The sequence below is a fragment of the Onychostoma macrolepis genome, chromosome 22, assembly GCF_012432095.1.
Source record: "Onychostoma macrolepis isolate SWU-2019 chromosome 22, ASM1243209v1, whole genome shotgun sequence".
NCBI lineage: Eukaryota > Metazoa > Chordata > Actinopteri > Cypriniformes > Cyprinidae > Onychostoma > Onychostoma macrolepis.
In genome coordinates, this window is record NC_081176.1 from 31,053,592 (window position 1) to 31,078,380 (window position 24,789).

The 24,789-nt window shown below is 36.8% G+C and overlaps 1 protein-coding gene across 1 annotated transcript in view; it reads right to left on the reverse strand.

The window, feature by feature from the left end:
- Positions 1-12,572: 12,572 nt before the first annotated feature.
- Positions 12,573-24,789, reverse strand: part of LOC131531060 (uncharacterized) — an 82,420-nt gene continuing 70,203 nt past the window's right edge. Inside the window, exon 3 of the mRNA XM_058761611.1 lies at positions 12,573-12,724. Coding sequence (XP_058617594.1) covers positions 12,573-12,724 — 152 coding nt within the window. The remainder of the gene's footprint in view (positions 12,725-24,789) is intronic.

A 24,789-nucleotide genomic window follows, 5' to 3' on the forward strand; every position in this document is an offset into this window, starting at 1 on the left:
AGAAAGCTATAAAGAAAACTTAAGAAAAGACCAAAACACATAAAAATATTAAAACTGAAATTTAAATTAAAACCAAAAATATAGTAATAAAAGCTAAATCAAAATATGAATACATTCTAAAGTAATTCTATAATAGCCAAACAAATGCACTTGCAACATAAAATAAAATAAAATAATTTTCCCTTCTCTTCTTTGACTTTCTCCCCTTCTTTAGATTGTTTCTATTAAAAGTGGCATTATATTCTGCAAATATTGTTGGCTCTGTTATGAATTGTTCATGAACCTCTGCTCTAGTTTTTTTTTTTTGGATAAAAGTGTCTGCTTAAATGCATAAATATAAATGTAAAATGTATATGAATAAATCTAAAAGAACACTCCATGGTTCTGACGTTCTTAAAACTTTACAAGTGAGCTAACCACACCATAACAACATTTCTGTAATGCTGCAAAAAGGTAGTTATTACATTTTAACCACTTGAAAACATAAGTTAAAAAAGGTTTATTACAATGTGGTTGAGCTAGTAGGCCACACCCTTGAGAAATAATTCCCCAAAAAGCACTGTTTTGGTTGTTACACATCTTCAGGACAAAATATGTAATACTGGCAGCCTGTCCGAGTTGGAAAATTCAAAGTTATTCATGTTTTATGCAAAAAGCTTTCGTCAGAAACTGGCAATATTGGAACAGCTACTTTTATTTATGTATGCAATGCAAATGTAGGTGTGTTAGATGTTTGAAGAGGACAGTCTAAGTGAATAATTACTGTCCTTTGCGTGTCTCTTTCAACAGCCCAATTTAATATACTTACACACCCCATATCTATTTCATTCATCTGATAGCGAACTGAAGCACTAATTGGTATTAAGATGAAGTATAGGGATGAATATGCACAAGCTTAGACGGTGGGAATATTTCGGCATATTGCAGGAAAGCAGGAACGTGTCCAGTCCGCCGGTAATGAGGTTGGAAATTCAGCATGGCTAATGTACTCTTAAATGCTAATTCTGCCCACTGCTTGGCCGCGACTCTAAAAGCGGCTCTCACACACGGCTGGGGCTTGATTAAAATCTGTGTGCGGCCCCGCCGGCCCCCACCAGATGAGGGTGAATATGAATGAGTGAGGTTCGTCCTCGTGCAGCCGCGGTCTCTGTCCTTGCCTTCACGCCGCGTGTGAGTGGAATGGAGATGAGAGCGAGGATGGGAGAGGTGGAAGACACGCTGGGCAGACGGTCGGAAAGCTGGCGAAAACAAATGAGAAGGGCAAAGCTCAAGCGCCTCTGATCAGAAAGTCAAAAATGGCAGCAAAGGATTACCGCTGTCCAGACATTATTTAAATGCTCAGCTAAGATCATGCTAATGTATTCTGCTGTATACTAGCGAGAAACCTAGGCCTTTTTGGGCTGTTCAGGTCAGGTCACATTTCACAATTTATCGAAAAAGTAATTTTCTGACAGGACATTGTCCTGTTGACATTTCTGTTAACCCTAAAACAATGAAATTATGTGCACATTTCGAAATACAGGTAAAACAACTATATAAAACATTTATTATATTGCATTGTATACTATTTTTTTTTTTTTTACCATGTATTTTTATATTCAATTTTATTTCAGTGTTAGTTTTAGTAACAGCAGCGGCTATTTACGCTAAGTGAAAATAGCATATATTCTTAGCGATAGATGCTGTTTACACAGTGCAAATAGCGTCTATTTACACTATTTTAAAGTATCAGGACTTGCTGCTAATTATAATACTTAACGCAAATATTGGCTATTATCTGCACCTCAGTATTGTAGTACGTTATAAAACATTATGCAATAATAACGTATTGAGTGTAAATTATAATTTGAATTCAAATTATTAAATGGATGCCACCTTATTGGTACAATAAACTCCTCCCTACACTTACCCTAACTCTACCCGATACTTTATTTTCAACTTTTTGATTATTTCCTTTATTTTTATTGAAACAAATAAACAAATAAACAAAAAAAAAAAAAAAACTGCCTTAGCGATGTGATATGAGATTTGAAAAGAGAGAGAGAGAAAAAAGTTTGGCAAAAGGCGGGTTCGAACCCAGGTTGTTTGTTGCGTCAAAAAACCTTGGTTCGCACTTTAACATCTACACAACAAGACATTTGCACTTAGTGTAAATAGACACTCTGTTTAGTAATTTTACTACTTTATCTTAAAGTATTTCTATTCATTTCTGAGGTTTTGCAAGTTTATGTTTTCCATCTAACGTTTATATTTCATTTTACTTAAGCTTTCCCTTGTGAAAAAGAAGAACATGTTAGCAAACTTTTAAAAAATGAATATTTATTAGAGAAGTAATATACTTTAAAGGAATATAATTGGATGTCATTTTTGATCAATTAATTGCATGTTATTTACAATTAAAAGACAATTTATCATAATTTAAATTTATATTCAATTAAGTTAGATGTATTTAGTTGTAATAAGAAATTAGCCCCCGGTTTCACAGACAAGGCTTAAGCTAGTCCCAGACTAAAGTGCATGTTTGAGCTGTCTCAACGGAAAATATCTTGCTCTGACATATCTTAAAATATGTTAGTGTCATTGTTCTGTGTCAAGATGCACATCTTAATGTTTTCTTCTAAGGCATTTTTGTAAAAGTTAGTCCTGGCTTAAGCTAAGCCCTGTTTGTGAAACCAGGCCTAGGAGTGCTTTGTTTAAAACACTTTAGTAGTACTTGGTTACATCTTTATCTATAATTTAAAAATTACTTCTACTGTCTTAATATAATTAAAGTGTACTACTGAATGTACTGAGAATCATCTATGGTAAAAATATGGTTACACTTTATTTTACAGTATATGTACTTACAGTTTACTTACCAAAGAAAGTATTGAGTAGCATAAGGTAACTAAGGTTAGGTTTAGGGGTAGGTTCGGGTTTAGTACCTGGTTATTACCCAGTTATTGTAATTGCTATAATAAGTACATAGTATGTTTATGCAGAACATGAATTCTATTGTCATTTAAATCTAAATAAAGGGATATTTAAATATTTGAAATTGCACATTTGTGATGATGAAGTTAAAATGTAGTATGTTTAAAATATATTAAGGTTAAATATAATATTGAATAAATATAATCAAGTACTTTACATGTGCCTTAGTATGTTAGTCAACACATCAAAAAGAGTGTATTTATTTAAAGCTTGACAAAAGTTTATTAAAACATAATAGTTTAAATGAAATTTACTGTAAAATTGTTAATCTATAAAATCTTAAATCCACTACAGGTCCACATTCAAACAATTAAGTATTCAATTACCGAAAGTGATTTTTAGTAGTTTGGGTTTTATACTTAACAACAATGAAAAGTCAACATATTTTTCGGTGAACATATTTGTGGTGGACATATTTTCATGAAATGCACCCCTATTATCACACGAGTAAGACATACCTTCAGAAGTGTACTTTGAGTCGCTTGGATAAACTTTTACTAAATTTCTGACTACTTATCTATCAACTTAAATACTTTTATTTCTATATGTCAAACATTAAACATTTAACTTATATATATTTTATGCATTTTGCAGGTGTTTTTATCAAAACAACTTACAGTGCATTCAGCGTGTACATTATTTATCAGTGTGTTTTAGCAATCAAAGCCATGACCTTGGCATTGCTCTGCCAGTCCAACAACCCTTGAATTTTTTATTCTTTCTCTCTCATAGATGGAATGTGCAAAGTGATAAACATCGCAATAGTTGTTACAATTCAGCACCTTATTATGCATCATATCATAGCATCGAAATTATCACTGGATTGTGAGAGACCCAGAGTTTCTGTAAAATCGTGAATTTGCTGGAATCACTTTGGATAGTTCAGTAATTATTTACTCACCCTGGTGTTGTTTTGATCTGACCTTCTTTTTTGGAACACAAAAGGAGAATTAAAAAAAAAAAAAAAAAATCCTGTAGTGCTTGTTTGTATAATTGCAGTGAATATACCTGATATTCAGAAATAGTATCGTAAATTATCTCATTTGACTTGTGTTTCAACAAGAAACACAAAGTCAGGTTTGTTGTCTTGTCAGGTTTTTCGTGTTTCATGTCAGGTTTGACAAGAAACATATTAAAATTAATAATTAATATAAAAAAAAAAAAAAAAAAAAACCTGAACAAAAACTTGATGTAAGCAGAATGGCACAAAAATGTACGGATGAAGTTGTAGGATAGATTTTTAAACAATTTTTACTCAGCGGATTGCTAGTAAATTTCACAAATGATTACAAATAAATGTCAATTTATACATTGAATCAAATATTCATCAAACTAATTTTGAAGTAGAAAGTTTTCTATAAGTTTTCTTATCAAACATACTAATAAGCTTTGTTTTATTTACAACTAACTAAATATTTTTATAGTATAAAACAGAATGCTATTTAATGTTTTTAAGAATTATATTTCTTCTTCTTCTTCTTCTTATTATTATTATTATTATTAAATAGGATTCCCAGTTATCAGTCTTATTAACAATTTTTTTTTTTTTTTTTTTCAGTATTTCTATTGTTTTATTGTTTTAAACCAAAACGCTTTTTATCTGTAATAATGGTTTGGTGGAAAAGTGCACCTTTGCTATTTATTTGACATAAATGCCATACATGCATAACTTACATACATTTTACATAATATTATTTTACATATATATATATATATATATATATATTTATTTTAACCAAACATATTCTTATGTATATATGTATTTATGTATGTATGTAGGCCATTTATTTATTTGGTGGTTCTCCATAAATTCCCAGTTCTCTGTTTTATTAATTTTGTGTTTGTTTTTATCCACTATTTATATTGTTTTATTTCAAACTAAAGAAAAATAGTTTGTGTGTGTGTGTGTGTGTGTGTGTGTGTGTGTGTGTGTGTGTGTGTGTGTGTGTGTGTTGTTATTGTCAATGCTATTCCTTTAAGATAAAGGCTATTTGGTTTACCTTTTTATTTTTTTTATTTTTTAAATATAGAACAATGGTATTTTTTTGTTTGTTTTTTAAAGATGGTTCTAAATAAGATCCTCACTTTTCAGTCTTGTCCACAGTACTTTTCTCATTAATCAGTTAATCAGTATTTCTATTGTTTTATCATTTCAAACCAAATAAATGTCAAATGTTTTGCTTAAAGAGTGAGCATGTGCTATTTAAGTTGCATAAACACTACTTGGTTTACAACTGGATTTATTGTTTTTTTTAAAGACAGTTCTAAATAAGATTCTCAGTTAATACGCAATATTTTGCTTCTCATTTTATTCAGTATTTCTATTGTTTTATCATTTCTAACCAAACAATAAACTCCACACGGTTTGATAAGTTGTTATATAAAGCAAAGACATTCAGACATTCTCGTGTGTTTCTTAACTGTCCAATAGTGTACTTTTTGGATGCCTATGCCACACTATACAAAAGCGTTTGATATGTGTGAGAGTCCCCAGCCTCCCACACACACATAAAACCTCGGCCGCCTCGTTTTCTGCCTCTCATCAAACTGCAGCCAGCTTGATCCCTGACAGAGCACAGCTCCAGCTCTGGATGCACTACAGACAGCGCCACAAGGAGACACCACCACTGGAGCCGCTCCGCCTGCCAAGAGCTCTGGGCCAGAGAGGCCCCCGGAGGCCCTGGGGTGTGAGAAAGCACTGCATGCCGTCCGCGCTTCCCTCCACCAGGCCTCAAAACCATCACCAAGGCCATATCAAAGGCCGTCCCGCTGCGGAACGCCAGCGATACCCTCCCCTCCCCGAGGTGGATGCGCTCGAGCTTGTTTAAGTTGCATTGCTGTGCTTGGATGAGCAAGATTTAAATGCTGCTCAACAGAATAAATTATTACTGACTCCAAATTTTCCACTGAAATAAGTAGCATCAGTCATTACAGCTGCAGTAAAGAAGAAACTCAAGCAGAACTTGTGCTGGGAAAGCGTGATGAAAGAACATTTTTGAAGAGAAGCATCGTCAGCTCACGATCCACGCTTGAATGCACAAGTGCATTTTGTTCTATTGCTGACACTTATTTCAGCTCATTGTTCAATTTGTTTATCTCTTCATTTGGACCCCTAGCCCTTGTGAAAAAGAAGTAGACTTTAGCATAATACAAAAAAATAGTACTTACTATGGAAACAGTTTACTTTAAAAGTGTGAACTGGATGCAATGTTTTCAAACACTTGTCAGCGCAAACCATCTTTTGGCGTTAAAATAGTACTGTCAGGATTTACTAAAGACGCGCAGTGAAGAACTAGTGTGGAAAAGGCATGGACAGTTATTTTTGCGCCTGACCTTATTGAATATACATTTGTAGGAGTTTCCCTTTCAGTCGCAAAATTTATGGGAGGAGAGATTTATTAACGTATCTGCTCATCAAATTACTAGTATTTGCGCCATTATTTAACACAACAAAATTCATGTCTTAAACTATTTTGCGCTTGAAATGGGTGCATTTGTTGTTGCTAGGAGAACAGAGAATATGTGGTAGAAGGGAGAGGTTATTTTCCACACGTATTAATTTATTTGGAAAGAACACATTATTAGAATCCAAATGTATCCTTATGCTAATTTGCGCTGTGCTTATTAGATTGTGTTGGTCGTTATGAAAACATGATGTTGCCTCTGTGTTCTTTAATTTGCACGTTGTCAGTAAATAACCTGCAGAAATTTCTACGCTCATCAGCGCTGTTTTGTAATTGTGCTCTCGTGCTAATTTGCCCTTAATTGCATGTCTTTCTTACACTTAAATTAAAATTGACCATAGTTTAAATATATATTAAATGCATTTAGTTGAAATTATTTTTAACCAACTTAAGTAGGATTTCAGTACGTCTTTATGTATAATTTCATAATTAATTATATTGTTTTTGAAATATAACTAATGTGTACTGCTCAATGTATTAATGCATATTTATAGTAAACTAAAATATACTTTTATGACATTTCTATTGAAACTTTTGTGCCATGTATTTAAGTATATTTATATCATAACATCTCTCAAAGAGTTTAGCATGGTAATATACATGGCAATGTTCATGTGTTTGGTTTTGGTAAAATAGATTTGGTACCGAGTACCAAGACTCACCACTGCCAATACATCCAGATGCATACTCATGTGAGGATGTAGGAAATACTGCTGCTGCACATATAACACATATGGAAAAACAACAACAACAACAACAAAAAAACATATATATAGCATACGAGAAATCACCCCGTAGCAGATCTTCACAGGTGGAGCTGGGGAGGTGGATGGTTTCTGAAGCATGCAGTACTGCTACAGTGAGCACTATCTGAGTATTTGAATGTTGAGAAGCTCATTGGCTGCTGATGTGAAAAGAAACCAGTTGACTGTGCCGTGAGAATAATGATGTGATTATATCAGATTGAGTTTGAACCTATCGGCCTGCACCATCTAAAGTTTCATGACATAACTTTGTATTTATGAATGGTCATTTGAATAATTCACTCTGGATTACAGGTAATAATATTATAAATAATATTCAGTTTCTTACACAGACTGATTATTTCACTTCATAAGACCTCAATATATCGTCAGGAGCCACAGGTATTAATTTTGTCTTGCCTGGATTTGCATTATGCAGAATAGTATGAAGCTAATAAAATGGGATTCTGTGACTATCATACACTAGGCGACTTTCTGTGTCAACTCAAATCTGCAGACTGGCTCTGACTTCCAGCAACTAGTGTCGACTCGTCCAGACTGTAAATTAGGGCAAAAATCTTGGCAAAAGTCATGTAGTGTATTCCAGGCTTAAACTTACATGTTGGAAGATGTTCCAAAAGTTGTTTGGTTTGAAAGTACAACACAATTTTAACTTTCCTTTTAGGATAGCATTGCTAGCATGTCCTTTAGAAGTGGCAACGCTGTGAAGCTGTAACCTTTGGCCTCAAGTAGCTGTTAAAAATTCCCACAGAGCGGCAACATGCTAGTCCGATAATAAACGACTCCCCAGGACAAAGGAATAGAGATTTATTTGCTGCTGAAACCTTTAGCGTAGATGCATATGTGTGTCACCGCGGGCGTAAGAAAGGTGAGCTGTGAAGACAAAGAGGAACGGTCTGACACAAACGCAGAGGAGACTGAACTCTCTTAATACGTCCGAGACAATCGCCAACACTGACTTGGCCATAACGGCGTTTCCATCACCCATGTTATACTACTCGCCGAGGCCTTTTTATTGCGATTTATTGTTCAGGAAATGGCAACATGCACTTAATATAGATTGGAATGTCTACACTTTTAATACAGTTCCCAGAAAGCTTTTCAATCATGTATCAACTTTCAGTGTTTTCATTTTTTTTTTTTTACATTAGTAAAGCTGACAGGGGTTGTGATGCATATGTGGTGTCATATAAAACCAAACTGCAGGTCTTTTAAATATGGGATTTTTGCTTATGAAGAGAGTGGGGTAAACTGAGCCACTTGGTACTTAAAGCTGAGGATAAATAAGATGTACAGGGTATTTTTATGTTTCTGTCTATTTAAGAATTTATTGAATATAATGAAATAAACTCAAATATAATTAATCAAATATTATTAATAAACTCAAAATATTTAGACCTAAGTTTAAGATTTAAGTATTTGAAATGCATATACAATTTCCATGGATTTGGATTACACATTTTTAACATAAAAATGTTTTAAGATAAATAAAATAATGTGATACTTATTTGACAGTCATACATTAATGAAACAAGTCAGATTTATATGAATTAATGAATTTTAAATAATGATATTTATTCAGATTGCTTAGAATCAGCATAAACCTGCATATTGAGGAAGCAATTAAATTTATTCAGTTAAGAATTATGAACATCGTTAAAATATGGCTCACGGTGGGAACTATCTATCTATCTATCTATCTATCTATCTATCTATCTATCTATCTATCTATCTATCTATCTATCTATCTATCTATCTATCTATCTATCTATCTATCTATCGCCTTGCTACTGTTCAGATATCTGTCCATCCATCCATTCATCCATCCACCTACCTATCCATCATCAATCCATTAATCTACCCATCTATTTATGTCTATCTATCTATCTATCTATCTATCTATCTACTAAATGTCTGTCTGTGTGTCTATATCTATCTATCTATCTATCTATCTATCTAATCTATCGCCTTGCTACTGTTCAGATATCTGTCCATCCATCCATTCATCCATCCACCCACCTATCCATCATCAATCCATTAATCTACCCATCTATTTATATATGTCTGTCAATCTGTCTATCTACTCTGTCTGTCTGTCTGTGTGTGTCTATCTATCTATCTATCTATCTATCTATCTATCTATCTATCTATCTATCTATCTATCTATCTATCTATCTATCTATCTATCTATCTATCTATCCATCCATCTACTCTATGTCTGTCTGTGTGTGTCTATCATTGGCATTGCTATTATTCAGATAGGACAGTCAAAGAAACACTTTGTCAAAGCACTGCCCATAAGGCTATAATGTCAACATTATTTAGAATATTTTAATTAGTAATTTATTTTTTTATTTTATGTTTTATTTTTTTATAATAGTAATAATAATGACAATACTTGTTCCAGCCTTTTAGTTCAGGCCCATGTAGTTGATGTCTGTTTAAAGGCATGTGTTGAGTTAGGGGTCAGTGTTTGATGAAGCGTGGTGGGGTCTAGTAGACTCCAGATGTGAGCCAGATTAACATCTGTTGATGGACAAGATATAACTACTAAACGTGAGTCTAATTAAAACAGTAAATGTGAAACTAAATGAATAATGTCTTTTTAGATGACTGCAGAGATAATCTACAGCAATTGTTCCCTTTCATTAAATTATTTCCCTTCAATTTACATGTATTGTTTTAATTATTATTATGAAAATTTCATTCAGCATTGGCATTTCACAATCTGGTGAACTCTCAGTTGAAAAGCGTCAAGAAAGTCAGTAACATCAAGGCCAGCTTCATATTCCTCTTATCATGGCTATAATTTAAATCAGAAGTTAAACCCTTACAGTTTCACAACTCTATATTACATTTAAAGCCTTTAATCCTAATATAAACAGTCACATAAATATTTATATCACATCGATGTCCTCTGTGTCATTAATTAAACCACCTGACTAGAAAAGCCAAGTTAAGCTTCCATGAATAGCGTCCATCACGTACATTTGACAGAATGGAGAATATATTATTTCATCATTCTTAGCTCTAATAAATGCATTAGTCTTCATGTTTTAATAACAAGGCAAATTATCTTTATTCTTCCACTTTGGACAAGTCCATAAGCTGTGGAACATCTTTTCGGAGTTGTCATCTTGATGTAAATGTGTAGATTTCAGTGATGGCAACAGTTTTAGGCATCCTCTGTATCATTATTTTGCATCAAGGGAGGTAGGAGTTTTGTTTCGCCAGAATCAGACTTGGCTCCAATACTTAATCAATTACCACAGGAGGCCAGAAGGCTTCGACGTGAGAAACTGTAGGGAACTGAATCGACTGTGTGATTCACAGAGCCATTCTTTCATCTGCTAGTTTCTCTCAATATCATTGGCATGCCGATACCGAGTCTGATCTCAGTTCAGGCCTCACTTATAATTGCCTCATTTATAAAATAGTCCCGATTTTCACTGGTCTTTAAGCGCTGATGACTCAAACAGAAATCTATGAGGCGTGCAGGGGTGGTGGAGGGAAAATGCACACCACTTATTTGAGCTTTTGAAGAGACAAACCCGTCCAGTCTAATGATCAGCTGCCATGAGAGTGAAGTAACATGGATTTGGAATTTGTTTGAACCTTTCCTAATTGCACAGATTTCATTGAGAGATTGCAGGATTGATAGACACACAGATGGATGGACAGATATAGATAGATGCATGGATGGATGGATAGACAGATGGACAGATGGATAGATGCATGGACAAACGGATCGATATGAATGGATGAATGGATTGATGGACAGAGGGATATACTGACGGACGGATGGACAAACAGACGAATGGACCACATAGATCAATTGATAAATGTTGGATGGACAGATGGACGAATGGACTGATATAAATGGAAGGATGGATTGATAGACGGACAGATATACATATATGGATGGATGGATGGATGGCAGGATAGATGGATGGACAGACAGATGGACATATATGGATGGATGAGCTGGCAGATATAGATAGATGGATGGAAGGACAGACATAGACGTATTATAGATAGATAGATAGATAGATATATAGATATATATATATAGATAGATAGATAGACGGACGGATGGACAGACAGACAGATAGATGTACTGTATATAGATGGATGGGTGGATGATAGATAGATAGTTAGACAGACAGACAGACGGATAGATGTATGGATGGATGGACGGACAGATGGACATATATGGATGGATGGACAGATGGATGAGCTGGCAGATATAGATAGATGGATGGATGGACATACATAGATGCATTATAGATAGATAGATAGATAGATAGATAGATAGATAGATGGATGGATGAATATAGATGAGTGGATGATGGATGGACAAACAGATATAGATAGATGGACAGATCTATCTATCTATCTATCTATCTATCTATCATAGATAAACAGACAGACAGTCATTGTTTAGTTGTCCCTCAGGGGAGATTCAGTGGCTTTGTTTAGAAATGGCTGAGAGATTCTGTTCCCAGCACTAAGCACTTGATTGATTGTAACGTGGACATCAGTACGCTCTGTTGATAAAACAAAGAGGGGAAGCGAAAACATTTGACACTCAATTTATGTCGTCCGCAGTCCGGGGAATTCGGCCGGTGGACTGCACGCAGGATGAGGCCAGGGCAAAAGGATGCGTTAAATGCCAGCATGCAGGGAATCTGATACCGAACTCCGGGGTCTCGCAGTGAAAAGGAAATACGGCGCGGCTTATAGATCTGACAGACACATAATTCAATATAGCCTTGGGAAGACGTTAAAGCTAGTCACTCGGGGAGACTGAACCACTGAAAGCGTCTGAGAGAGTATACAGCTGGTTATTGGTGGTCACACTGTTCACAACAGGGGAAAGTTGACGACAGCTTATGAGAAACACCGTTTTAATCAGTAGTTCAGTCGTGGAATCCGTTGGGATCTTCGTTAGCTCTGCTGGAAACCCTAAGCCCACTTTATATATTTGCTCAGCTTGCTTACAATACAATGACTGAGGCGGTGGGGCCGACAGCAAACCGTGGGAGGCTCGCTGGTGTTTTGATGTTGTGATATCAACAGGATGGTTACGCTAACTGGATGCGAATCAAACATATGACTCATATGCACCGCATAATTAGCTATGCCACTCCAAACCGACTTTCTATGAAACAGCAGGAGACGCTACTCGGTTCAAACGATCATTACGCCGCATTAACTTGAGCTGACACTCAAACACAATGTCCTGACCTCTCCGCTGTCTTCAAATTACACTATGCACACATCCCGGGGCACAGAATAACAAAATGTCTCCGACTTTTCATTAGCGTACCGCGGCGAGCTTGTCATGCTTGCTTGTCACCTGGGAGTTTGGCTAGTCCAACACGGCCTCTCCTATAGACTGCTGGACAAAGCCCAGCGCTGTACTGCCAGGCCTCGGGTTTGTTCCAGAAGTGTCCACCCCTCCAGTTATACGCTGAGGGAAGTTCAAAGAGCCTGTGGTCAGCAGCCAGACCATGTCAGAACCTGTCAGGCCAAATAAATGACCAACGGGCCGACATTTCTGCTTCCTTTGTGCTCTTTGGAGTTACAATTTTCAATACTTCCAGTGAATGTTTGCTGTCATGCACTTGAGCGTTAAAGGGACAGTTCATGCAAAAAGGACAATTACTCACGCTGTTCCAAACCTGTATGACTTACTTTCTGTGAAACACTAAAGAAGATATTTTGAAATTTTGGATTCGTTGTAGAACTTTTTACATGGTTATATATTTAATTTCTAAACATATTTTGCTCAGTGTTATTTAAGTATCATTGAGGTGATACAGTTTTTAATTTATAGTTTGAATTAGATTTTCTATTTTCATTGTATTTTATTAAGATTGATTTATTTATTAGTATGTTTTGTCACTGTTGTTAGTTTTAAAAGTGCTACGTTCTTAAAGTAATATACATGAAAACAAGAAATGTTGTATATGTTAGTGCAGTAATCTTACTTATTTCATTAATGCATGATATGTCAAATATGTCATGTATCACATTATGTTTATTAAAATGTGTAATCCAAATGAATGGAAATTGTATGTGCAGTTCAAACAAAATTATTTTTTGTTATTATTATTACTATTAGTAGTATTTTTTATTTATTTATTTATTTGTTTGTTTGTTTAGTTTAGGTAATTATAATAACATTCATCTTGATGTTTAAATTGTTGACACTTCCGTTTTGACTCCTTACAAATTTACAGACTTGACCACCAGATTTGTTTTTTAATTTTTATTGTAAATCAATATTAAAAACGTACTTTTAGAAATATCTGAGCCACAAAACTGGATAAAAGCTAATCTTAATGTCAAAACCATGAAAAGTCATTCACAAAACCATGCGAATCCAGCACATCTGCACAGATCATCAATTTATAAACAGTACCAAGGTGAAGGTTTCGCTCATGAATATTAATTAGGTAACTTGGCTGGACATTAGCCACCTAATTAATATTCATGAGCTCTTTATATATAGTGCTATCACAACCTACCCCAAATGGTGTTCTTTGCTTTCACTTATACAGCTGTTTTTTGTTTTGTTTTGCTTTGTATTGTTTTCTGTGCTTGCATATTGTCTTTTAGTTAGTTTTGTTTTTTTACTTGTTTTGTTTCTCTGTATTTTTAGTGCATGCATTTTATAACTTACTGTACGTAGTCCTTTTGTATGGGAAAACTCCAGGTAATTTTATATGGACAGACCTAATAGACAATATGAGATGAGAGAAAAATATGACCCTTTCTCATAAAAAGAAGTCGTGACAATTTCATTCAAACTACAAAAACAGTTACACAACTTAGAGTCCAGAAATAATGAAATAAACTGCTCCATATACTCAAAAAATAAAAAAATAAAAAAATAAAAAAAATAAATGCCATGACGTGCTATATTTGGTTTCCAAAACATGTTACAAAAATCACTATACCATATTATCACTATTATTATTTTGCATTACGATAAGAGATTTTGTTAGGTCTGTCTTAGGTTTGCTAAGACAAGCATCGCTGACTATTGCTCATACTTAGCCAACTCGTCCCGCACCATTTGTTTAGGAGACATGAATCATGCCTCAAATCACACAGCTTGTTGAGGAGAAATGTGCTATTACTTTTGCAAGCAATCAGACGTATGATTTTTACTTGGCATCCCATAGACTTTCAATGAAAGATGGAGCCGAGCCATATCTTGAGAACAGAATATCTTAGAGACTCGAGGATGGGTTATTTCAGTGACTACACAACTCCCAGTGTGTACTTTAGAAAATGTACTTTTTCTTATTATTAGAAAATACAAAAAAATAAATAAATAAATAAAATAAAATAAATAAAAACTGCATTAAACCAAAAACCTTCCCTTCAATAAACAAATTGAACACACACACAAAATATTAGATGGCTTTTATGAAACTGTGACATTTGTACTTTGAATAGCGCATCTGAATTTCTTTGTTACCATTGTGAATCTAACGATGCCATTAGTTATGAGTAAAATCAGGTTAATTAAGTCTTAATGAGAATGCAACGGATATGATTGGAGGAAGAGAAACGTTTTGAAACAATCACATTTTCTGTTTCCACCGACACTCCTCCGATAAATTGCTCTCATTCATTAGTTTTTATCAGGAGCGCACTTTGGGAATCTCTGCACATTGTGCTACATTTCCTTTGGAAAATGAAAATAGATTGTCTTCTAATTAATCTCAGACTTCTTAATTGCTTAATTACAGTCATTTACAGCTCAATACGAAAACAGAGGAGAAAAGGCAAATAAGGAGCTTCATGTTTTATTCACCGCAACTGAACCGCGCCAAATGGCGAAGCGAGCTTTTCAAAGGACGTGCACATCCATTGTGCTTGTGAGTTTTGTACTTGACTGACTTCAAGTCGTTCAGTGTCAGACAATATCACCCACTCGAAATGTCTATGAATTCCTGGGCCCATTAATGAGTGTCCCTCCTAGATAGATAACAAGGTCACTGGCCCGCTTTCTCTGTGCACTTCAGAAATCGTTGTGTGGTTGAGTGTGGCCAGACGGCTGGCTCTCTCTTAGAGACACAATGTCTCACACCCTCTGACAAACTGTACTAACAAAGCGTCGGTTCTGTGGAAACGGCCCCACACTCAATGTGATGCTGATAGCCAAGCGTCCACTCTGTCTGACCCTCAGATACATTCCATAACTCGACAGACTCCTCGAGCTGTGCTAAAACACATCTGACATCGGTTATCAGTGACAGATTGCTGGGGTAAAACACAGCTCTGTGTGAAAACATTCGCTTGCGTCTGAGCTTTGTCTTGGTAAGAAATTCTTCAGAAGAGTTTGTGTCATGGGCTGTTGGACTTTTTTGTTGAATATGGGTCGATGATAAAGGATGTTCAAAATTATGAAAAGAAAAAGTTTTGAAGTCTGGTTTGAAAAAAAAAAAAACCCAAAAAAACATGAACCATGAACCATGTTCTGAGAAATGTACAATGTACTTTTCAAAAAAAAAAAAAAAAATCAAGTCTTTCATAGACCTTGAACATGTGTGTGTGTGAGTTCATTCCTGGTGTTTCAAATGAATTCAAATGAAAATCTTGTTTGTGCAAAAAAAATGTATGGTGGATATTCACATAATCAAAGAAGCTGTTAAATCTTTATTCTATAAAACATTTTTATTTATTTATTTATTTATTCATTCATTCAAGTATGTATGTACAGTGGGGCAAAAAAGTATTTAGTCAGCCACCAATTGTGCAAGTTCTCCCACTTAAAAAGATGAGAGAGGCTTGTAATTTTCATCATATGTATACCTTGACTATGAGAGACAAAATGAGGAAAACAAATCCAGAAAATCACATTGTAGGATTTTTAAAGAATTTATTTGCAAATTATGGTGGAAAATAAGTATTTGGTCAATAACAAAATTTCATCTCAATACTTTGTTATATACCCTTATATGAGGTCAAACGTTTTCTGTAAGTCTTCACACACTGTTGCTGGTACTTTGGCTCATTCCTCCATGCAGATCTCCTCTAGAGCAGTAATGTTTTGGGGCTGTCGCTGGGCAACACGGACTTTCAACTCCCTCCAAAGATTTTCGATGGGGTTGAGATCTGGAGACTGTCTAGGCCACTCCAGGACCTTGAAATGCTTCTTACGAAGCCACTCCTTCGTTGCCCGGGCGGTGTGTTTGGGATCATTGTCATGCTGAAAGACCCAGCCACGTTTCATCTTCAATGCCCTTGCTGATGGAAGGAGGTTTTCACTCAAAATCTCACGATACATGGCCCCATTCATTCTTTCGTTTACACGGATCAGTCGTCCTGGTCCTTTTGCAGAAAAACAGCCCCAAAGCATGATGTTTCCACCCCCATGCTTCACAGTAGGTATGGTGTTCTTTGGATGCAACTCAGCATTCTTTCTCCTCCAAACACGACAAGTTGAGTTTTTACCAAAAAAGTTATATTTTGGTTTCATCTGAATCTCCCAATCCTCTTCTGGATCATCAATTTTGATTCTGGTGTCCTTTGACAGCTCTTTGGTCTTGGCCATGGTGGAGTTTGGAGTTGGACTGTTTGAGGTTGTGGACAGGTCTCTTTTATACTGATAACGAGTTCAAACAGATGCCATTAATACAGGTAACGAGTGGAGGACAGAGAAGAAGTTACAGGTCTGTGAGAGCCAGAAATCTTGCTTGTTTGTAGGTGACCAAATACTTATTTTACCAAGGAATTTACCAATTAATTCTTTAAAAATCCTACAATGTGATTTTCTGGATTTTTCCCTCATTTTGTCTCTCATAGTTAAGGTATACCTATAATGTCATGTATGTCATGAAAAGTTCTTTAAATTATTATTATTAACATTTTTAAAACACTTTTTGACATTTTTAATATGAAATAAATATTTAAATATACAAATAAATATATGAATCATGAATATCATTATATATATATATATATATATATATATATATATATATATATATAAATGCTTAATACAGCTTTTTTTAAATATCAACTGTAAATAGATAAATTCCAATAACATAATAATAATTGATTCCAATGACAATCATTAACATGAACTAAAATCAAATTAGTCTCTCTCTCTCTCTCTCTATATATATAAGATAAATCAATTACTATATGTATTAAATGAAATGTGCCAAAATATTGAACATATTGCAGACTGAGGTCTGTGCTGTAACAAATCTTTCTGATAATTATGTTTGTTTGTTCAGATTATAAAAAAATGCATTTAATCTACAGTATGTCTCGATAATGTTTATCCTTTGGCTCGACTAACAACCAATTATTTATGTTTCACGTTTCACGTTTCATATCTTGCACGTTTTCCACATCTTAAGCGACTTGGCACGCTTTTGTGTCATGTTCAACATCATCTCTGTTCTCACATATTCACAACAGCCTGATAGATGACCTGTGAAAAAATTGCACATATTCATATGTAGAGAAAAAAGGGCTAGCAAGAGATAAAAGACATAAGGACATAAACCAGACCTCTCCGTAGCATATAGAGTAATCTGCCTGGCGTACAATTACACACACTCACACACACACTCCTCCCACACGAATCACGGCCGCTACAGCTGGGTGAAATGTGCCGTCTCTGCTCGCGCTCATTTCTCAGAAAGATCTTTGAAATATTTTCTCATTTGCAGTAAATCAAAATTAAATATGGATGGTGCTGGTTGATGGGGCCTGTGTTATTAATCACTGGGTACTCTTTACGCAGCCCGACTGTGTGCAAACCAATGGAGGAACACCTGCCTTGGCGACTGCGAAAGGAAACAGGCAAATGCCGGGCTCTGATTTGGCCAGACTCCAGGGGTCAGCTTGTATGCTAATCTGCTAATATGGTGAATATAATTGTAATTGAATCGTTAGGGCGTACAGATGAGCGAAGGAAACAAGCTATTTCTGCATGCCAATGTTATGATATCAAATTGGTGAGCAGGGTTAGATGGATAGCTGGCGATTAATGGAGCCAGACAGGCCTGATTTATGCACCTGTGTGCAAGCAGTATAAATGAATAGAGAAGCAAAGTGTCTTCACTGAGCGCCCGACATTGTGTCTCGTTGCAAGCTTGAGTATGTCTGCGACAAGACTGTGGAGACAGCATGACACGTAGTGTATGGATGCTTAGAAACAATGGATAAACTGTGAGCTCAAGACTGGACTCTGGCAATAGTACAATGAAGACTAAAAATAAAGAAAATTTGTTAAGAAAAAGCCTTGTCTGAAAGGTTAACCGGTTAAAAAAATTTAAGTTTGAAGGTTATATATGCCTTACAGAAAGATGTTCAGGATAGTGTTAGATGTAAAATGCATCACTGATAGATGTGGACAGGCAGACAGACAGATAGACAGATAGACAGACAGACAAGCAGATGGTAGATAGATAGACAGACAGACAGACAGACAGATATACGATAGATGGATGTATGGATGGATGGACGGACGGACAGACACACACACAGACAGACAGATAGACAGATATATAGATAGATAGATAGATAGATAGAGAGAGAGAGAGAGAGAGAGACAGACAAGCAGATGGTAGATAGATAGACAGACAGACAGACAGATATACAATAGATGGATGGACGGACGGACGGACACACACACACACAGACAGACAGATAGACAGATAGATAGATAGATAGATAGATAGATAGAGAGAGAGAGAGAGAGAGACATACAGAAAAGCAGATGGTAGATAGACAGACAGACAGATATATGATAGATGGATGTATGGATGGAAGGACGGACAGACAGACAGATAGGTAATAGATAGATAGACAGACAGACAGACAGATATACGATAGATGGATGTATGGTAGTGCTGGGCGGTATACCGGTTCATACCGAATACCGGTGTTTATTTTTCTTATGATATGAATTTTTAAAATACGGCAATACCGGTGTTATTTAAATAACCTTCGGAACGCGACACTGTTTGAGAGGGGTCTCTTTTCACTATTGCATTGTGGCAAGAACACAGCTGTATGTGTTACTAAGCGTGAAAGTTCTGAAGCTGTAGAACGTGATGACACAGAAGAACTCATCCACAATATCCACCGCCCGCTGCCATCAGCTCCCGCGTCTCACACACACGAGCGCGACTTTAGCACTATATTTAGCAACTTTCAGACCCTTTTAGCGGCTTTTTTCCATAGAATATACAAACTGACAAACCTAGCTACATTTTTGGATACACCTTAGCTATGGTTCAGTTGGAAGATGTCGCCAGTGCTGCCCCGTGAGCGCGAGGTCTGACTGTGCATTCACACCAGACGCGACTTGCGCGAATAAATCGCGCTGTTCGCGCGTAGGTGGACGCTTGAACATTTTGCGGATTTCTGCCTCCCTCGCTACGTAGTAATCACGTCACTACTAGAGCAAGCTCCTGATTGGTTAATCGCGTCATTCGCGCCAACCGCGCCGCAAGATGTCTATTCGCGTCTTTGCATTGACTTAACATGTAAATCACTCGCGCTTAACGCTTCATTCGCGTCTGGTGTGAACGCACCTTGACTCTCCCGGCGCAGTGTCGCGTCTCTCTGCGTCTGTTCTGTGCAGCGAGCGGCAGAGAAGCACCGCATTCAGCTGGCCGTACCGCAGCAGACTCGTCAGTAAATGAGTACAAAACAGCGTTTCCAAGCACTTGCCGCTAACTGACTGTTTGGGATTATAAATATGAGCATAGTTCATCTGCTAATATTATGCACTTTTTTTTGTTTGTTTATTCTTTAGTTTGTTACTCAGACGCAAGCAGTGCGCTGCATAGCTGCTCTTTAGTGTAACGTTAGATGCACGTTGATTTTATCAGACGATGTCGCGATTATAAATGAGAGTGACTCCTGGTTAACGTATTAATGGGGTTGTGTTTAGTCACTATTTAGTGTGGAATTTTTCTACAATATTCGCTCATCATGACAGTAAAATAGGGCATTCTAAGTTAATCTACTGCAGTTATTCCTCTCAATCAGTAGAAAATATGGTTAACACCGGGGTCATGCATGAAAAAAAAAATACCGTCATATACCGTGAAACCAGTATAATTTTGAAAAATACCGTGATATAAATTTTTGGTCATACCGCCCAGCACTAATGTATGGATGGAAGGACGGACAGACAGACAGATAGATTATGGATAGATAGATAGATAGATAGACAGACAGACAGATAGATAGATAGAGAGAGAGAGAGAGAGAGAGACAAGCAGATGGTAGATAGATAGACAGACAGATAGATATACCATAGATGGATGTATGGATGGATGGACGGACGGACACACAGACAGACAGACAGATAGACAGATAGATAGATTGATCTTTTCATTGTTATTATATTTCTCCACATATATTTCAAGCTTTGGCAATATTGTATTTTTTACAGTCATGCCAATAAAGCAATATTGAATTGAATTGAATTGAATTGAATTGAATTGAATTGAATTTAATTGATAGATAGATAGAGAGAGAGACAGACAGACAGAAAAGCAGATGGTAGATAGATAGACAGACAGACAGACAGATAGATATATGATAGATGGATGTATGGATGGATGGACAGACAGACAGACAGACAGACAGAATGATAGATAGATAGATAGATAGACAGACAGACAGACAGACAGATAGATAGATAGATAGATAGAGAGAGAGAGAGAGAGAGAGAGAGAGACAAGTAGATGGTAGATTGATAGACAGACAGACAGACAGACAGACAGATATACGATAGATGGATGTATGGATGGATGGACGCACGGACACACAGACAGACAGACAGATAGACATATAGATAGATAGAGAGAGAGAGAGAGAGAGAGAGACAGAAAAGCAGATGGTAGATAGATAGACAGACAGACAGATAGATATATGATAGATGGATGTATGGATGGATGGACGGATGGACAGACAGACAGACAGACAGACAGACAGATAGATAGATAGATAGATAGATAGATAGATAGATAGACAGACAGATAGGTAGGTAGGTAGATAGATAGATTTAGATTTAACTTTTAGTAAACCTCCCCTTGAATTCAAACAAGGCAAACTAAAAGAGAAAACTCTTATTTCACATGATCAAAGACACTTTAAGTGAGGAAGTCAAGGAATGTCAGATGAAAGAACTAATTAATGCAAATGTTTTTGCATTTTAGAGTTTTAATGTATAATGAATCAAATTCATAGGAATCACGTCATGGTATTTACAAACAAAATCATTCAATTTCAATCACAATAAAAATCGTGAACAGAATAGCTGTGTAGTGCATTGAAACGAGGCATCCGTCTGCTGATTTTATCGCTCTTGCAGTGTAGACAGCCTCATTGATTATATAATGGGAGCGAACTAGTTTTGTGGAGTACACTGCACACATCTGGCGAATCCACAGTGAAAGAAAGAGAGGGCTGAATGTGTTGGCGAGCCAGAGTGTAGACAGTGGATTAAGTGCACTATACTAAAGCTCTCAGTGCGAAAGTGTTGTGAGGCAGCGTTACATGGGGGTGGACAAGGGTTGGTGGGAGAGAAAAAGAGAGGGGACTGTTGTCTCTACTCTGCCACATGGCGGTGGGCTGGAGGAGAGGTTGCCAGGCAGCCTTTTGTGCAGTTCAAGGCTGTTTGAAATTTCAGTTGGATACAGGAGGTTCATTAAGGAGCCTTTTCGCCCGGTGTAAAAAGAAGTGTCCATCACCTTTAGAGCGCATGTGCCCACACTCACGGTGGCTTAGGTTTGCAGACACATAAAGCACTCACATGTACGCCCACTTGCTCAGTTGTCGAGAAATCTCTCAGTGCGCTGCTCCAATTTACACGCCATCGGGACTCTGAATACGTGTGCATTCAATAAAATAATCAATCTAGGTTGCAACAGAAGCCGAACAATTTGTTTGATTTCCAAACATGGCTTACATCATATCAAACCTAGCCTTGGCGAACCAATCATACTCACCGTCTGAAACTGTAGAGCCTCTTTGTGACTGTTAAAGCAAAAAAAACCAAAAAAAAACAGAGGAGCTAAACTCCAGTATATCTGGCTCGCTCTCCCATTGACCTTTATTGGAATTCAGGGCACCGTGAACACAAAAAAGGGCTTGTTCAGGATGAAACTCACTGCTTCCTGGAACCTTCTCCAAGAATAGCAGGGAAAAAAAGTATGACTTAGAGTAGCAGTGGCGCTCTCATTTTATGTGATCGTATTTTCTTCCTAAACTAACAAGCGCCGTTGTCTTTTAGTCAGGGTTTGGGTTTCATCTGTCCTACTTTCGGAGGTTCTCTTGGATGGCGGTGGACATTCAATCACTTGTTGTCTGCCTGCGTGAGTCCTGGTTAATATTTCTGCACTGACCGCCGGCTGAAGTATTATATACTTGGCGCTGTTGTATATCAGCATGGCTACCGTCACCACACATCAGGATCAGGTGTCCTTGAACTTGTGGGCTCACTTGAACTTCTGTCGATATGGTTAATTGTAGTGATTGTCAGTGTAGATATGGATTTCGATGGAAAAATCCATATCCCAGTGCACCTTGCACTACCACTGAATACGTCCCAGAGGACTTATCCTTGCTGAGACCGTTGAATGTTTCAATGGAGACCGTGACATTGAAAGGAGATACCTCTTAGCCCTCGAGAGACATCTTCAAGACATTCCTCAATAAATATGATCCTTGATGCTGTAAATCATCTTAGGACTTGATAGCCAGCTTTTAAAATGAGCCATGCTGGTAATGGATGCGTTCTACCAAAGCCTGACAGACCTTTGACAGGTTCCTAAAAAGCCTCCCCATTCTCCAACGCTTGAGAAAATGCAAATGCAGTCACTGGCACCTGACTTACCCAGAAGATTGAAGGGGCTTATACAATTTGTAATAAGTAGTGTACAATAGGAGTTTAATTTTCACCCTTGAGTGAACAAGGAATATTCGTTTTTGGGAGGAAGGGGGCGGGTTGGATTCCTACACCCATGAAAAAGGAGTTCATTTGGATGGAGGGTGTTTGCTAGTTATTTGCAGGGATGGAAATGAAGCCTCTTGCCAAGGCATCAGCTGCAACTGTCAGAGGTCTCTGAAGCGAACAGGGCTGGGGATTAGGGGGCAGATTGTAGCGAGGCAGCCGTTATGGTAACCGAGAGGCAGCGAGCAATTCGAGGCGATTGCTTTGCGGATATCTGGGGCCCTCTTAAGCTGCCTGTCACAGGTGAAGGAGTCTCAGAATAATTATCACAGTCTGTCTTGCTTTGACGCTGTAAGGATTCTGTAGCTGTGAAATAAATTACCTCTATGTTTGCTATGGGATTTGATTATAGGAGATAACAATAAATGGACATGACACTTGGAACCTTTCCTTTTTTAGATGTATTTTCTACTGACACTTCTATATCTCTGCATAGGAATTTCCTTCTATTAATTAGAGGTGCATGCTAAGACAAATATTACTCTTGATGGTTACTGGTTTAACTAACTAACACTAAGGTACATGAACATTATTTACCATTACTGTAAGTTTAAAACTTAGTTGTGTGATACTTTAAATGGTGTGTTTACCATTTGAAGAGTGCTATAACTTTTAAAACTGGTCACACTTATACATTTCTCCTGGCAAAAAAACAAACAAAAAAAAACATTAAAGATTGCATGGAGAAAAATGATCCATGAAAATCAACTGCACTTAAATATTCACTGAAAACATTCAAAACACCTCAGCAACTGTGAAACAATGTCCTGTCAATGACCTAACAATGCCCCAACAACACCCTAGAAACTACCCAGAACACAATAGCAATGTCCTAGCAACTACATAACAATGTTTGGGCAATCATGCAGGATACTCTAACAGTGAACAATGAATTACAGCACTTTATCAACAACATGGCAATGCCTTAGCAACCATTCAGAACAGCCTAGCAACTGTATAACACTGCACACAAAAAAATCAGAACATCTTATCAACTGTATAGAAATGCCCCAGCAACCACCTAGCAATGCTCTAGCAACCATCTAGAACACCTTAGCAACCACTTAACAATGTACAATAAATGCTCAGAAAACCTTAACAATCAAATTGAAACCCCATGAAAATCGCAACGCCTTTGCATTGATCTAGCAACACCCTATGTACAATCACCCTAGCAGCCATCTAACAATCCTTAACAATCATACTGAACACCATAGCAACTTGTTAGCAACTACCCAGAACACCCTCACAACTGCATAGCAATGCATTATAAACACAATAAGAACATGGCAGTAACTGCATAGCAATGCCCTAGCAACCACATAACAATGCCCTAATAACCATTCCAGAACACCTTAGCAACACACTAGCAACTACCCAGAACACCCTCACAGCGATGTATTACTAAAAAAAAAAAAAACATTTTAGTAACTGCATGCAATGCCTTGGCAACCACCTAACAACCACCCAGAACACCTTAGCAACACACTAGCAACTCTCTAGAACACCCTCACAACTGCATAGCGATGCATTATAAAAACAATAAGAACACCTTAGTAACTGCATAGCAGTGCCTTAG